Raw genomic sequence first — 15,228 nt, 5'->3', positions numbered from 1 at the left:
GTCTCTTTCTACCACCCTCACCACTAACAATTGTATCTCCTCTCCATTTAACAGCATAATGAGAAACCGAAATATTCATCTGTAATTAAATTTTAGAAATAGAGGCAGGTGGGTATCCACTTTCAATCACATTCCACAACTGGGAACATAGGGTTAGCCCCTCACAGTTACATCTACAAGATCTTCATGGATGAAAATAGTTTAGATTTTTAGTAAACGGCTCACAACTGATAAATGCAAAAAACAAAAGCAACAATAAGAACAACAAAATCCAAGAACCCAAAGAGAAAAACAGCAAGCCATAGTTAACTTGAGTTTGCAAACTGAACCCCCCTCCTGTCTATAACAGAAAATGGATCTGGGGGCTAGACTTTGGTGAGTACCACCACAATCAGACATCATGACAAGACAAACAAAAAAGGTAAATTTATAAATATAGATTTGTATTACTCTGGTCCTTTTTTATCCTTGAAGTTCCAGTGCATGTGATAGACAACCATACGCTATATACCGAATTCACTTCCTCAAGAGTCAGGAAATGTACACACGCCCAAACGATTGATGAATGGGGCTGAGGGCAGTTGGAGGTGGGGGACGATTTGTCCTCTACCGCAGAGCACTTTGTTTATGATGTACTCCAGCCCTCCTAAATTAGCAACTTGACATATAAGTGGTCCCTGCACGCTGGGCGAATGGGGCACAAGACTTAAGCTGAACTAGTATTTTTAACATTGCAGAGTGCCTTCTTGAGTTTTGCACTTGCAGATGTTTGGGTAAACTCCTTTGAACAGCTGTTCTCCACAGGGGCTCCAGCAACTGCCTGTCAGCCAGGAGAAGTAACTGTTGAGGAACTCCAGGCAGCTGAAAACAGCTTAATCAAAGAGTCAACCAGTTCCTACCACCTATTTGCATTACAGTATGAAGAAAACAAATCCTCCTAAGAAGTGGTCTGGCAGCAGATAGGCACTCTGAAAGCCTTCTCACCTATATCTGTTAACTTAAAGGGATTTTCCATAAGAAAGTAGATGATTATGTCTTCCCTCTGTAAAGGCATTGTTTTCTACAGATCTTACCTCCAGAAGTTCATCTCTTACATTTACTCATTAAAGCTAATTTATGTGGCAAAATGGAACTCAAGCACAGTTTGATCTGAAATGTGAGCATGCCATCTCGGCTCATAGGCTGGTTGCATGTACAACAGGAAAGATATAACTACATTGAAGGAAAAAAGGCCTGACGACAGCCACCCTCATCTTTGATATAGAGAACTTGCACACAGATTCTATAGGTAACAGCATGCAATGGTCCATCTTCATCAGACCAGACGTGGGAGGACTTGAGGTTCCACCTGTTACACCCAGGTATTATTTGTGCTAATGGTTGTTTGTTTAAAAAACCACACTTTTCTATCTAATTTGCTGAAAATCTTCAGAAGCCCCTGGTGCAGGTCCATGAATGAACACAGCACCATAATGCAGACTTGTTTCAGGCACAGGAAAGCTGGTGGCGGAGACAGGCACAAGGTAGTACATCAAGTAGGTCAAATTCATCCCTGGTGAATCTCCATTGAAGTCAATGCTATTATACCAGGAACGAACTGGGCCCAGTGATCCCAAGGCTACATTCATCTTAAGCAGCTGACACAAATCCGTGCGGAGGGAGCAAAATTCTTCAGAGCTATCCCCTGATCTGACAAAGTTTAATTCAGCTCCCTTCTTCCTTCCTAATTTATTGAAAACACCATTTACTGGGGCATTCAGATAGATCATAAATTTGACCCCAGGACCTGTTCCACTTTTCAGGATGAATCCAGCTTCAACTAAAATTAATTTGAAACAAAAATTAAATGAAGTATTGAGTGTTAAAAGCTGATAGACCGCTACAGGTAGACTAGTACTGTGAGGAACACAAAGGTTCCCTAATCTAGCAGTTATCTCAGGCCTGATCTAAAAGGCCTGCATTTTTATAGAGGTAGGATATATTGAACTTCATCCTTCTTACAAGCTCATCTTTGGGCATCTCCCAAGACTGGGTTTAGAATAACAGGGAGGATGGTGGCACTTGCTTCCTCACAAAGAACTGAATTTGGCCCTCCAGTGTCCGGTGGAAAGATCAAAAGAAAACCTTTCCCACACTATTTTAAATGTATTTATTTTCTGATACTATTTTTCTGTCTCCAGCATTACTAACATTCCCAGTGCTCCTGAACTTATTTATTTTCCATCTGTTGTCTGCCTGCTGGAAACAATTCTAATGCATTGCACAAGACTTTGTATGCTTCTCTTGCTGTAGCTGACAGGAGAAAAAGTCTTTTTTGGGGGGGGAGGGAGGGGGGAAGGAGGCAGCAAGGCCAGTGCTGACAAACACAGCAAAGCAGCAAGTGCAGGACTTTGAAGAAATTGGGGGTGGGAGGCAACTGTATGGAGAAGAAGGAATGGCACAATGTCCATTCAGCAAGAGAGGAGGACAGGGGCAAAGCTAAAGGAGGCAGTGCAAAATAGCACCCTGGGGATGGGAGATAATTATTCCAGATGCTGGTTCATCCTCATGGGCTGGGTACAGGTAGGTGATTGTATTCTTTTGTTTCTCTATTTGATGGCAGTACTGTAGGGTCACTCTAGTTCAGGGATCGGCAACCTTGCAGAAGTGGTGTGCCGAGTCTTCATTTATTCACTCTAATTTAAGGTTTCGCGTGCCAGTAATACATTTTAACGTTTTTAGAAGGTCTCTTTCTATAAGTCTTTAATATATAACTAAACTAGTGTTGTATGTAAAGTAAATAAGGTTTTTAAAATGTTTAAGAAGCTTCATTTAAAATTAAATTAAAATGCAGAGCCCCCCCCAGACCAGTGGCCAGGACCCAGGCAGTGTGAGTGCCACTGAAAATCAGCTCACATGCTGCCTTGGCACATGTGCCATAGGTTGCCTACCCCTGAGCTAGTTGTTAGTGGAGAGAGGTTCTGGGTGCTCTCTCATCAAAAGTGGGGTTGTCCTCTCCATTTCTTTTTAATTTACCTCGAAAATGCAACACTTCTATGAAGTATTTCCAGAGTAGATTTTAATATGTTAATGACAGATGGGACAGTCCAGAAATCTAAATAGCCCTATATAAAGAAAGGACTTCCTCTTCCATTTCTAATCACCAAGAATTTTTATTAAGTGATATTGCAAGTGACACTAGATTACAGGACCCCATATTTAGTCAGAGATGGAGAGTTTTTGGCAGAGGATTTTATTAACAAAATTTACTGATATCAAAGATTTCATTAGAGGAAAAGATAGCAATGGAAAGCACATCCTCTTGTTGTTTGGAAGAGGTATTATGAATGTCATTGAGATGTAAGCAGATGAAGATAAGGGTCTGGAATTTTGCCACCATATGGTTAAAAGGCATTCAGCTACATAGTTCTAACGGGCAGCAGCTGTTTTAAATGTAAAGGATGCAATTTAAAGCAAGCAGTGACTTTGGTGGGAGATAAGTGAGCTCATGGCATACTAGCCCCTTTCCGTGTTCTTTCCATCTAGATGGTCCTCTGTGGCCTCTTGATTTGAATGTGTATTGGGACAAGCCTTGGTCTCTCAAAACTATTCTGTGTGAGTTGCCAAATCCAATGGGCAATTGTTTTGAAAAGGGGATTCGGTTCCGCTTTGGTCCAAATGTAGTTATTATGACTAGCTGAGCCACAGCCTCACCCCAGCCTGCACTCTCTGAGTCTGTATTTTCCTCTTTTGCAGTACATCCAATTTAATCATGTTTAGCACTTTCTAAACAGCAAAGCAGATGTTCCCTGTAATGCAGTTTTTGAAGAATGCACAAGAAGCTGAAGCCAGTGACAATGTAATCCACTAAATGCCTGTGAAGGAATCCATAGCGCCTCTGACTAACAAGTTTTATTCCTGACGTCATTTTGGGGGATGCCAACATTAAGAACAAAATATTCAGGGGGAAAAAAACAACAGATATTGTCTGGGGAACCTACTCATTAATGCAACAGAAACTATGCAGTGACTCTTCTTCTAGATCTGGTGGCACACATGTAAAATGTACATCTGCACTTCTAAGATATTTCACCAGTAAACTGTTTCAAATTAAAACCAGATGAGTAATGGTGAAGCAATGAGATTTTTCCTGGGTTCAGTAAAACAGCTGGTATTGCTGCTATTAATCATGTCTGTGTGCATGTAAAGGTCTTGTAAGTCTGAAAAAAGTGTCTCAGTCAGGTAGCAGCAATGTATGGCAGCCTCTGTCTGTAGAAAACCCCCAAATGATTGGCTGCCGACTCCGAGGCATCCTTGTATTACCCGTGCACTTGCATGGATTTATTCTGGCACACCTATGACTATCTTAGGGAAAAACAAGCATTGCTTCTCTTTGCCCTAACTAAAGCTATTAAATAATAACAAAAAACAACTCTTTCCTGTATGACAAAATGACATTTAAAAATACACACTCGAATCACTAATATGCACTGTCCCTAAATTGTACGGTTTATTCTTTGCCGATTAAAAGAAAATAAACAAGCCTTCCAATAATCTGAAAACACTGTATCCACCCACTTTTGAACTCTACTGTAAGGAAAGGATTGTTAGGGGCTGTAGTTCATTTGCCAGTCCTGGCTTCCCCAAAATACAAATATTATTTGTTATTAAAATCCTAGAGCTGTGAACTGATGTTAACTGAATCTGACTGGCAAGCTAATATATTTCAGAAGCCTGCATGAGAAAGGGATTTTTGGTGTGTCTGTGTGTGATAATATTTGCTCTTTCATGAATAATTTGTCTCTGGAAAAGGGCTGAACATAAAAGGCCTTTCAATCTTTGTTTTGAGGGTAGCATTCAGATAACAGTGCAGAATGGGAAGCAGCCTCACATTTCCATGCTTTTTATATATATAAAGATATATATATCTTTTGCATCATTTCTGTTTCACTTGCAAGCTCAGAAAATGACTGCCTTTTAAGGAGCAAGGACTACAAATAGGATGATTGCATTAAATTCTGTACCTTTTCCACATACCAATCATCATAAGAGGTGAGCTGTGAACACCGGAATGTCTTTATCTCCCACTGGTAATGAGTCAGCTGCAACACATGAAAGGCTGGATCCTAAAGTGAGCTCTAGTAAAACCCAAGGGTTTATACCAACTTATTTTATTTGGATATATTTATTTGGACTGCTTTAAAAATGTTCATCTTGAAGCTTTCATGGAAGAACCACTGCACAGAAACAGAATAGAAGAGTAAAGAGAGCCTCCTCCAAGCAGAAAATCAAACTCAAAGTTGCAACTGTTTAGATGGACAGAATCTGTCTCTGTACAGGTCAACAAAGAAGAAGGTTCTGTATGGCACATGTACCTGTCAATGTTATTTCTAAGGCATTGATAATGATGGTATCTCAACACTGGAAATACTATGAAGAAGCTAAAGAATTCAGAACAAATGGTGATTTCCCTCTCTATTCCATGTGTGAATTTATATGCTTGAAGGATTTTTTAAAAAGTATTTAGGGGCATCACTCCTGGGGAAAGATTTTAGTGAGAAGATGGGTCTTACACTTCAATCTGAACAAAACCATGTTTGGAGTCAATCTGTCTCTTCTATCAAGGAGCTCCACAGCGTCTGTTCTGCCACTACGAATGCTCTGTTGCCCAGGTGAAAGAGTTTACCCCTGGTTCTTTATAGCTGTGTTGTTCCAGTGGAGCTCAGCTGTCTTGGAAGACCAGGACTTCTGAGGCCGTCTCTGAAGTAGCCAGGTTCCAATTTGTTAAAGGCTTTGCAGATAATGATTGGGACTTCACATTTTTTTTCTGAAATGAATGAGGACCCGATGGAGTTCACAAAGCCCAGGTGTGATGTGCTAGTTTTGGTTGTTGTTGCTAAGGCGACATGCTGCACTAAATTCAGCCTTTGTGCGATAGCTGCATTCAACCCTATGTAGAACTACAGCAGACTAATGTGGTGAGTCACCAAGGCAAAAGTGTTGATTATCCTTGCATGAGAAGAAAGGGTAAATTTTTCTGGCCAGCTGGAGATGCAAGAAAGCATTCCTTGCCACTGTGGCTATTTGCATGGCTGGCAGTAGCAAGGAGTTTGAGGAGGACCTGGAGGTGCCACTCCATTTTGAAAATCTGTGATCTGATGAGATTCCCTGGACCATTGATTGGTATTTAAAGTTTTGGTGAGATTAAGGTACTGGCAGGGTCTCTACAGAGTGTCCCCTTCCTACTGACATTATTCATGAGCTGGGTTTAAGACAACTGCTCTTCTTCCATCTGTTGATGGATGCTGAGAGTAAGTGATCGTGATACAAATCACTTCTAGGCATTGGGGCATCCTGGTGGTGGAGGAGCTGCCTCAGAGAATGAGACACTCTGTCGGATCTGGATAAGGTGTCTCCCAGTTTCTCTAAGCAGTCTCATGTAGAGCTGAAAGAGGAAGGGAGAGAGACTGAGCCTTGTGGATTGCTGCATGATAGAGGGCCAATAACAAACAGCAGGTGTCCATCACAACTCTATGGGAACAGTGAGATAGGAATGTGGGTCCACTTGTGAGATGCCAATTAAAAAATCTCATATGAGTGTCAACAACCTTTTATGATCAACAGTGCCATGCCCGCTCATAACAATAACCATGTTTTCTTTCTTATTCTGTCAAGAGCCTTTTGTGGCTGGAGGAGACCACTTCTATATACTCTGGCAGAAGGAAAAATGGAAGGGGAATTGATGAGGAAAACAATTACAGAGGAATTAGGCTACTTTGTCCTATGTTTATTATTTGGGAGAAAGTGTTAAGGAAGGAGGGATGAACAATTATGTATTAATTGTCTATAGAAGACTTTTTCCCATTCAGCTACCTTCCTATAACACTCAGACTATCAAAATTTCCTTTGCTTCTGTGCTAATCTTACAGCTGGGAGGGGTTCCATCAAAAACCTCTGCTTCCTGCTGTAAAGATGACAGTCTGTAACAGCTTTGCTCTAGTCTAGTCCTATACTGCTGCAGTAATGACTACAGTCCTCACAGCTAATTACTGCTTCATTTCCCCCACCCTTCCCACTCCCCTCCCCAAAGTAATTAGGTGCCTATGACTGTTAACACACCAACAACAATTATTTGATTCCTCTCTGTGTAAACTACAATCTCACCCCAGCTCTGAGCTCTGACTGGAGTGCAAAGTTGCATAGGGTTACTGCACCTGTTAGCCAATAGCTGCGACTTTGTTCCAGAAGGAGAGGTTAGGAAAATTGCCAAGTCTCCACGCCGAGGATGGGTGATAGTGATGCGCACGACCACATGCTCCAAGTAGATCACATGGTGGTTGGAATTATCTGAACAGCCAGTGGCTTTGTATACTGAGTGGACCTGGCTGTCGGGCCGTATTGTTCTGTAACATAAACATATACCAACAACAAAGTTGTTTCAGGCTTGCTTTCTGGAGAATGGAACCAAATCATCCTTGTATGACATTTATTGGTCAGTGTCAGACTACTATTTTTTAGTTTAAAAAATAAAACTTTAGCATTATTTTAGTTATCTACCAGGCATCTCAGTTAGCATAATTTTAGGGACCGGCTGAGGTTTGCTGATGGCATCAGAGAATGTCACAGGACCACAGCTTGTTAATTCACAGAAATGCCTGGCTCCATGGTTGTTGCTTAAATAATTTTGACTACTATGTATTAGATAGTCAATATCATTAACAAGCAGTGGATCAGATCCTCATCTGGTCTGGGGCGGTTCTATGTTTTTTGCCGCCCCAAGCACGGCAGTCAGGTGGCCTTCAGTGGCATGCCTGCGGGCGGTCCACTGGTCACGCAGATTTGGCGGCGTTTCTGTGGGTGATCTGCTGGTCCCATGTACACCTTCGGCGTACCCGCCGCCAAATTGCTGCCAAAGCCGCGGGACCGGCGGACCTCCCGCAGGCATGCCGCCGAAGGCTGCCTGACTGCCACCCTCATGGCGACCGGCATGCCGCCCCCAGGCACATGCTTGCTGCGCTGGTGCCTGGAGCCGCCCCTGCATCTGGTATAGCTTCCTGGAAGTGTGCCAATTTTCAGCAGCTGAGGATCTAGCCCATTAAATACATCTATCATTTTGGAAGTATGCCTGAAGACTGATATTTTCTGTGTAGCCACAGAACAGGCTGGGCACATACAGTGAGAAAACAAACTTCCGCTAGGCTGCGGGTCTTGACTAGATGAGCTCTCGAAGTCCCTTCCAGCCCTACAGTTCTATGATATATCAAGGGCAGGATAGCTTTCATATGGGCAAATCAAAGCGAGCACAAGGAAAGGTATATTGTATCAATTACTTTACATGTAAATATATGAACCAGTGATTATAACGTGTATTACTTGGCTTGGTGATCCGTGCTCTCCACACACACATGCTGTTGAGGGACTGTTGTCCATTTTTCTGCTTCCATCACCATAGCTTCAGCATCCATCAGTCCAAATCCATATAAGTGGCTCACTGTCAGATGTAAAAAGAATGGTTACAATCACAACATAGCACATTGTTGTTTGGCTAACAGAATGGCATCATTAGTCACTGAAGTCATCAGCTAAAGGCTATTGCTTCATTTCCTCTGCTTCATTCCTTTTGCTCAGGAGCACCCACAGTTGCCTCACCAAGAACTATTCTGGTAATAAGGGCTATATCTAATATACACAAAATAGAACATATTGCAGCTGTTCAGATCTTCATTGCAGACGTGGCCAATGGAGACTACAGATCCCAGCATGCATTGCTTCATCAAGAACGGGGTAGCCCAGACATTGTAAAACTCCAATGGAGTGCAACTGCCTTACAGACTGCCTTTTGGTCACCTGCTTTAATTCAAGCGAGTCCTTTACCATGAAGCTGCAAACAAATGTTAGAAGGTGGAAGGAGCCAGAAGTGTGATATCTCTGATTATTCAAATGCCTCAGAACCATTCTGAAGGTGGCTGACTCACTAGGCTTTTGCAATTTACACAGGGCCAGACTTTGGCATTTAGATGCTGGTATAATCCTTCCTTGTTTCCTTGTGCACAGGGGGAGTGTGGATGTTGCCTCATTCTCTCTCAGATGGTGCAGTATGTTCCTCCTGTGCAGCTGGCCAGCTCTTCCCTCCATTCTTGGGGTAGTTTGTGCAAGGAGGGAGAAATCCCTATACTTCTCCAACCCCAGGGGCTAAAGTCATCCCTGGCCCTTGAGCAGGGTGCAAAGCAGAGGAGGGGATAGCTCCTTGCTCCATTCCCTCTGCACACCCGCACAGAACCAGGGACAATGAAGCCCATAGAGCAGTTATGACCGTGGACTCCTCCTCATATCTCTAACACTAGCAGTTTAAAAGTGGAAAAACCACCATGCAGCAGACTGTTCACAGTAAACAATTCCCTTTCTGTGAGAAATTCAATTTCCTGTCATACCTAATAATTAAGTTCAACATCTCAGAAGGCGGCTTAAAAATGCTATCTTTCCTAATTTTAGGTGAATCCGTAATTGAACCCAGATGCATAAAAGATATGGAGGCCATGAAATGTGTGACAGATTTTCTCCCCCGCCCTGCAAGCTTTCACTTTTGACATTTTAAAGTGATAGTCCTGTGGATATGAACTTGATCCCGTTGTCTCAGGCATGTCAATTATTTCACATACCTGCTCTTGAAGGGTAGAAAGTTACTTTTGATTTTTTTTTTAAATAAAGAACATAAAATGTCTAGTACTTAAAAGGGCTTAGTAATAAGCAGCTTCACGGCATGTACTGAAAGTTTCACTCACTGACCTGTTAATCAGCTGTGAATTTTTTTTAGTTCCAATCAAAACAGGAGCTTGCAAGTGGATGTTGATTAATTAGAAGGGACTGCAAACATCAGTGACCATCTGTTACAGCTGCTACAAATCTATATCTTTGGTAGATTTCTTGGGTGGAGGCAGTGGAAGGAGAAGGGTATGTGAGCGAGTACTTTTAAATCACAACATTGTATTGATAAATCAGGTTAGACTGCTACCACAGACAGTACTACAGACAAAACCTCAGAAAAAACATAAATGCTGTTTTAATCTCTAATGTGACAAGGCTTGGTGTAAGTCTTTCTAGTTACACTTTGCAGAAAGTTTATGAAACCAGCCTCCAATCAATGCCAAACTAGAACTCAAAGGATTGCATCTAACATTCCCCACCCCCCACAAAACCTTGTTAAACAAATGACAGTTCAAAGTATAAAATCGATCTATACTTAAAGATCACATCTTCCAAATATGGCAATATCTAATGCTGGCTGAAACGGCCAACTGAAGAAGGTTCTTCAAAGAAAAATCCTGCAAGGCATAATGAGTGTGCAATGAACTGTTATTCTTACAATCTCCTTTCCCTTTAGCCCCAAACGCAAGTGCACATAGAATGGAAACGTGCATTCTAAGAGAGCTAAAACACAGCTCTTCTAAGTGATTGGGCAGCTAACATTTTCAGAATAAAACAAACCAAAAAAGACTTTACAGTGTATAACAGATTCATGCCTTCCAAGGCCAGAAGGGACCATTGTTATGATCTTGTCATTATGATGTTACACTTCCTGTGTAATACAGGCCATAGAATTTCCACACAATAATTCCTAGAGCAGATCTTCTAGAAAAACATCAAATTTTGATTTAAAGATTGTCAGTGATGGAGAATCCACCACAACCCTTGGTTCATTGTTCCAATGGCTAATTACCCTCATTGATAAAAAATTATGCATTATTTCCAGTCTGAATTTAACTAGCTACAACTTCCAGCCAGCGGATTGTGTTATACTTTCCTCTGCTAGACCATTATTAAATATTTGTTCCCCATGTAGTTACTTGTACACTGTAATCAAGTCCTTCTCTTTGTTAAACTAAACAGATTGAGCTCCTTGAGTCTATGACCAAAAGGCATGTTTTCTAATCCTTTAATCATTCTAGTGGCTTTTCTCTGAGCCCTCTTTAATCTATCAACATCTTTCTTGAATTGTGGGCACGAGAACTGGACACAGGTTCTAGCAGTGCCAAATACAGGTAAAATAACCTCTTTATTCCTACTTGAGATTCCCCTGTTTATGCATCCAAGGATTGCATTAGACCTTTCGGCTGTCGCACTGGGAGCACATGTTCAACTGATTATCCACCATCACCCCCAAATCTTTTTCAGAGTCACTGGTTCCCAGGACAGAGACCCCCATTGTGGAAGTATGGCCTACAGTCTTTGCTCCAGATATACACATTGACATTTAGGCATATTAAAACGCATATTATTTGCATGTGCCCAGTTCACCAAACGATCCAGATCACTCTGTTCAGTGACCTGTCCACTTCATTATTAACCACTCCTCCAAGTTTTGTGTCAGAGATGATATTTTGATTTCTTCCAGGTCACTGATAAAAATGTTAAATAGCAGAGGTCCAAGAACAGATCCCGGTGGGACTCCACTAGAAACACTCATGCTTGACAATGATTCCCCTTTTACAATTATATTTTGAGAACTTATCAGTTAGGCAGCTTTTAATCTATTTAATTCGTGCAATGTTAATTTTATATCATTTTAGTTTTTTAATCAAAATGTTGTATTTTTAATCAAAATGCCTTAGAGAAATCTAAGTATATTATATCAACACTATTATCTTTATCAACCAAATTTATAATCTCATCAAAACAGATATCAAGATAGTGTGAGAGGATCTATTTTTCATAAACCATGTTGATTGGCATTCATTATATTACCCTCCTTTAATACTTTATTGACTGAGTCCAGTATCAGCTGCTCCATTATCTTGCTCTGTTTTGATGTTAGACTGATAGGCCTATAATTACCCAGGTCATCCCACTTACCCTTTTTAAATATTGACACAACATTGGCTTTCTTCCAGTCTTCTGAAATTTCCCCCAATCCTTCAAGACTTATTGAAATCAACATTAATGGTCCAGCATTTAAAAGACCTCAGGCAGGTCTTTTAAAATGCTTAGATGCATGTTATACCTGCTGATTTAAAAATGTCAGACTTAAGTAGATGCGGATAACATACTCCTGAGATACTAATGGAATGGAAAGAGTATTATCAGCATCATATAATGGGACTACATCATCAGTTTTTTCCCAAATATAGAACAGAAACATTTAATAATAATTCTACCATTTCCATCTAGTAATGGACCAATATTATTGTCAGGATTCCTTTGTTCCTAATATACTGCCTTCTTATTATCCTTTAAATCTGCTGACTATAGATTCTTCCTTGTGTCCCTTTGCTTCCCTTATACATTTTCTACAATTCCGAGCTTCCTAATTATATTCACTACTATAATTTCCCTTTCTTCCATTTGTTATACATTTGTTATACATTTTTTATAGCTGCCTTCACTTCCCCTCTAAACCAGATCAGTGTTTTAAATAATTCAGCCTTCTTCCTCAATTGTGGCGTTCTGGGCATCTAGTGAAGTATTCTTAAACAATTCCCAATTATAATTCACATTTTTCTGATTAATTTTTTCCTCACAGCTGATTTCGGCTCATAATTGTTTTCAGCTTTGTGAAACTAGCCCTTTTAAAGCACCAAGGATCTATATTACTGATTTAAACTTTATTCTGTTGCATATTATAGATGTGATCAAGTCACGATACTTGTACCTAAGCGACCATTAATTTTTATTTTTGTAATCAGTTCCTATTTATCTGTGAAGATGAGGTCTAACACAGAATTCCCTCATGTTGGTTGCACACTTCTTGAGCTAGGAAATTGTCATCTGTGATATTTAGAAATTCCAAGGATATTTCAGTATTGGCAACCTAAGACCTCAAAGCCCTTCCCCCAGACTTTTGAATTCTTTGTACTGAAAAATACTGTAAATGTCCACTGCAAAAATAAATGGACAAGGAAGAAGGTTCATCAATACTATATGAGGGCAAATAAAGCATGGGCTGAGCAATTCTTCATTTCATAAATATGGCCACTGGAGTCAATGAGGTTAAATGAAAAAGCTCTTAGGTGTAAACGTCTTCTTGGGAAAAGAGGGACTTTTAAGTAACGTACAGTTACCTACTTATCTGTCTGTTTTTATACTGTGCCCTTCACTGTGGTATGCAAGATCCTACTGAGGAACGTCACACTGTTCACCCAGACTAGGACCAGCTATATAGGTGGAAGTAGCTCTCAATATGTCTATCAATTGTGCAGACATAATTGGTATAGCAACTGATTTCAACAAGAGGGAATGAGGTCTGTGTTAGTGCCACCATATTACCTAATAGAGAAATCTTTGGGATAACTCATGGAAATATAGTTTTTTGCTCCCAGGGGAAGCAGTTGGCACAGTTGATATGTTGGGAGACAGGGGACAGGGAAGAGCCAAACCTTTGCTCGTTCCCCACCCTTGCACACCCACTCCTGACCCAGCTGAATGGGAGGGTGAGTAGCAGGCTTTGGTGATGGCAGGAGTCTGTTCAAGTACACCCCTGGTCAGGCAGGCCTCTGGTTGAGCCCAAAGTGATTTCCTCTACCCTACATACACACTGAGTTTCCTGAGGAACCAGAGCCTGAATATTCACACTTTAAAAAATGGCTGGTTTGAAATATTTACAGAACAACCCCTCCTCCCCCACTATCTTTCCTACCTTTAACACCTATTTTTAAAATGAAGTTGTGCTCATTTTTAATTCATGGGAAGAGATTAACAGTAAGGATGATGGTGCTTATGTTAATTGTCCATCACCATCATTACAGTTAATGTTTAAACTCTTTTGTATGGAAAATGAGAAGTAGGACTAAGAGGCTTGGCACCTGCTTTTTTACACACACACACACACACACACACACACACACACACACACACACACACACACACACACACACACTTTAAGCATAAGTACATACTTCCTTGAAAAATATTCCCATCCAAATCAAGTCAGTGGTGCTACTAAAGACTTCCATGTGGAAATCTTCCAGACAGCTGATATTTGACTGTCTGCAGTGCCTACACTTCAAAGCCCTTGATCAAGTGGGTTTGGCTGGCAGCTGCAGGGACTGAGACAGGGCCATCATTTTCAGACACTAAATAATAATTTAGGAAAACATTACAGAGTTAACAAAAGTTGCTGATCACTCCCATCATAAAAGAAAAGGGGGTTTAATCTTCTTTCCCACTGTCTTCAAATCACACCCCTTCATTTGTACACAAATCGGTGATGCTTATGAACTCTACTTCTGCTGCTGCTGTGTCTGACAGTAACCAATTCTGGCACCTCCAAGAATGGTAAAAAATTACATTGACAGCACATATAGGGCTAGGCGTGCCATTGGGGTAACATCTAGAGATGTGATTGCCATTGGAAAAGAATGCGGACTCAGTTCTGCTGACACAGGTAGGAAAACAACATTAGCAAGGTAATCATGATGTGTTGTCTTTGCTGCCTAGTGAAGGCTGATACAGGTGCAGTGTAAGAGCCAGGCACACTACACATTATGTGCTGCACATCATAATTACTAGGAATTATTATTATTGGGTTCATTTGTGACTTTATGGCTCTGCCTATGTTAGTGATGGTGTGGAGATGGCCCTTCACAGGCAGAGCTTCAGGGAGATTTCTACCTCATTGACAGAGAAGAGGAATATGGAATGGGAGCAAACCTGCCGCTGTGCCACTTCAGTAGCAACGTACTCCCCCTCCATGCCCATTTAACTCTGCTGGCTGGTCAATGCATAGGGAGCCCATGGTCCTACCTCCTCTCCACTCTCTTTGACATAATAATGCTGTCGGGCGTGTTGGGAGGAAGCAGCCTCTGCACTCTCTGAGAGGAGGGACTGCAACTGTGCTCCATGGGTTGCTCAGGGGTGTAAAGGGCAAAAGTGTTCCTTGAGCCATGTATCTCCTCATGCACACACATGTAACTTGGCCTACTATTGTTTATACTGTTTCACAGGTGTGCACAGAGCTTTACATATACATAAAAGGACAGGTTTAAGAGAAAACTAGTCTCCCAAAGCAAATATTGAATTTTAGCTCATCTCTTTACTCTTCTTACCATTAAAGAAGAATAACTAATGTCCATTTATTTATCCACAGAGCAGCTCCTCCAACCCCCACTATAAAAGCAGAGACCATCTAGCAATGATTAACTGTTCAAGCTTATCAGATCTTCCCGAGTTTTTCTAGGAAAGGTACATAATCCCTTTATTTTGGGCCAACGCTCTCATGTATAGGAAAAGATGTAGGATGTTTAGGAAAAGACTGTT

At 41.1% G+C, this 15,228-nt stretch overlaps 1 protein-coding gene across 3 annotated transcripts in view; it reads right to left on the bottom strand.

Moving 5' to 3' along the window:
• The window catches only part of PCSK5 (proprotein convertase subtilisin/kexin type 5), a 294,987-nt gene that overhangs the window by 89,026 nt on the left and 190,733 nt on the right, over window positions 1–15,228 (bottom strand). For all 3 annotated transcript variants that reach the window (XM_034773743.1, XM_034773745.1, XM_034773744.1), the window contains 2 exons: window positions 8,353–8,470; window positions 7,194–7,382 (listed from right to left, as the gene is read on the bottom strand). In XM_034773743.1, the coding sequence (XP_034629634.1) occupies window positions 7,194–7,382; window positions 8,353–8,470 (307 nt within the window). The remainder of the gene's footprint in view (window positions 1–7,193; window positions 7,383–8,352; window positions 8,471–15,228) is intronic.

This window comes from Trachemys scripta, chromosome 6 (assembly GCF_013100865.1).
Source record: "Trachemys scripta elegans isolate TJP31775 chromosome 6, CAS_Tse_1.0, whole genome shotgun sequence".
Lineage (NCBI taxonomy): Eukaryota > Metazoa > Chordata > Testudines > Emydidae > Trachemys > Trachemys scripta.
Note: the sequence above shows the minus strand (reverse complement) of the source record. Positions and strands in the feature narration are given on the sequence as shown.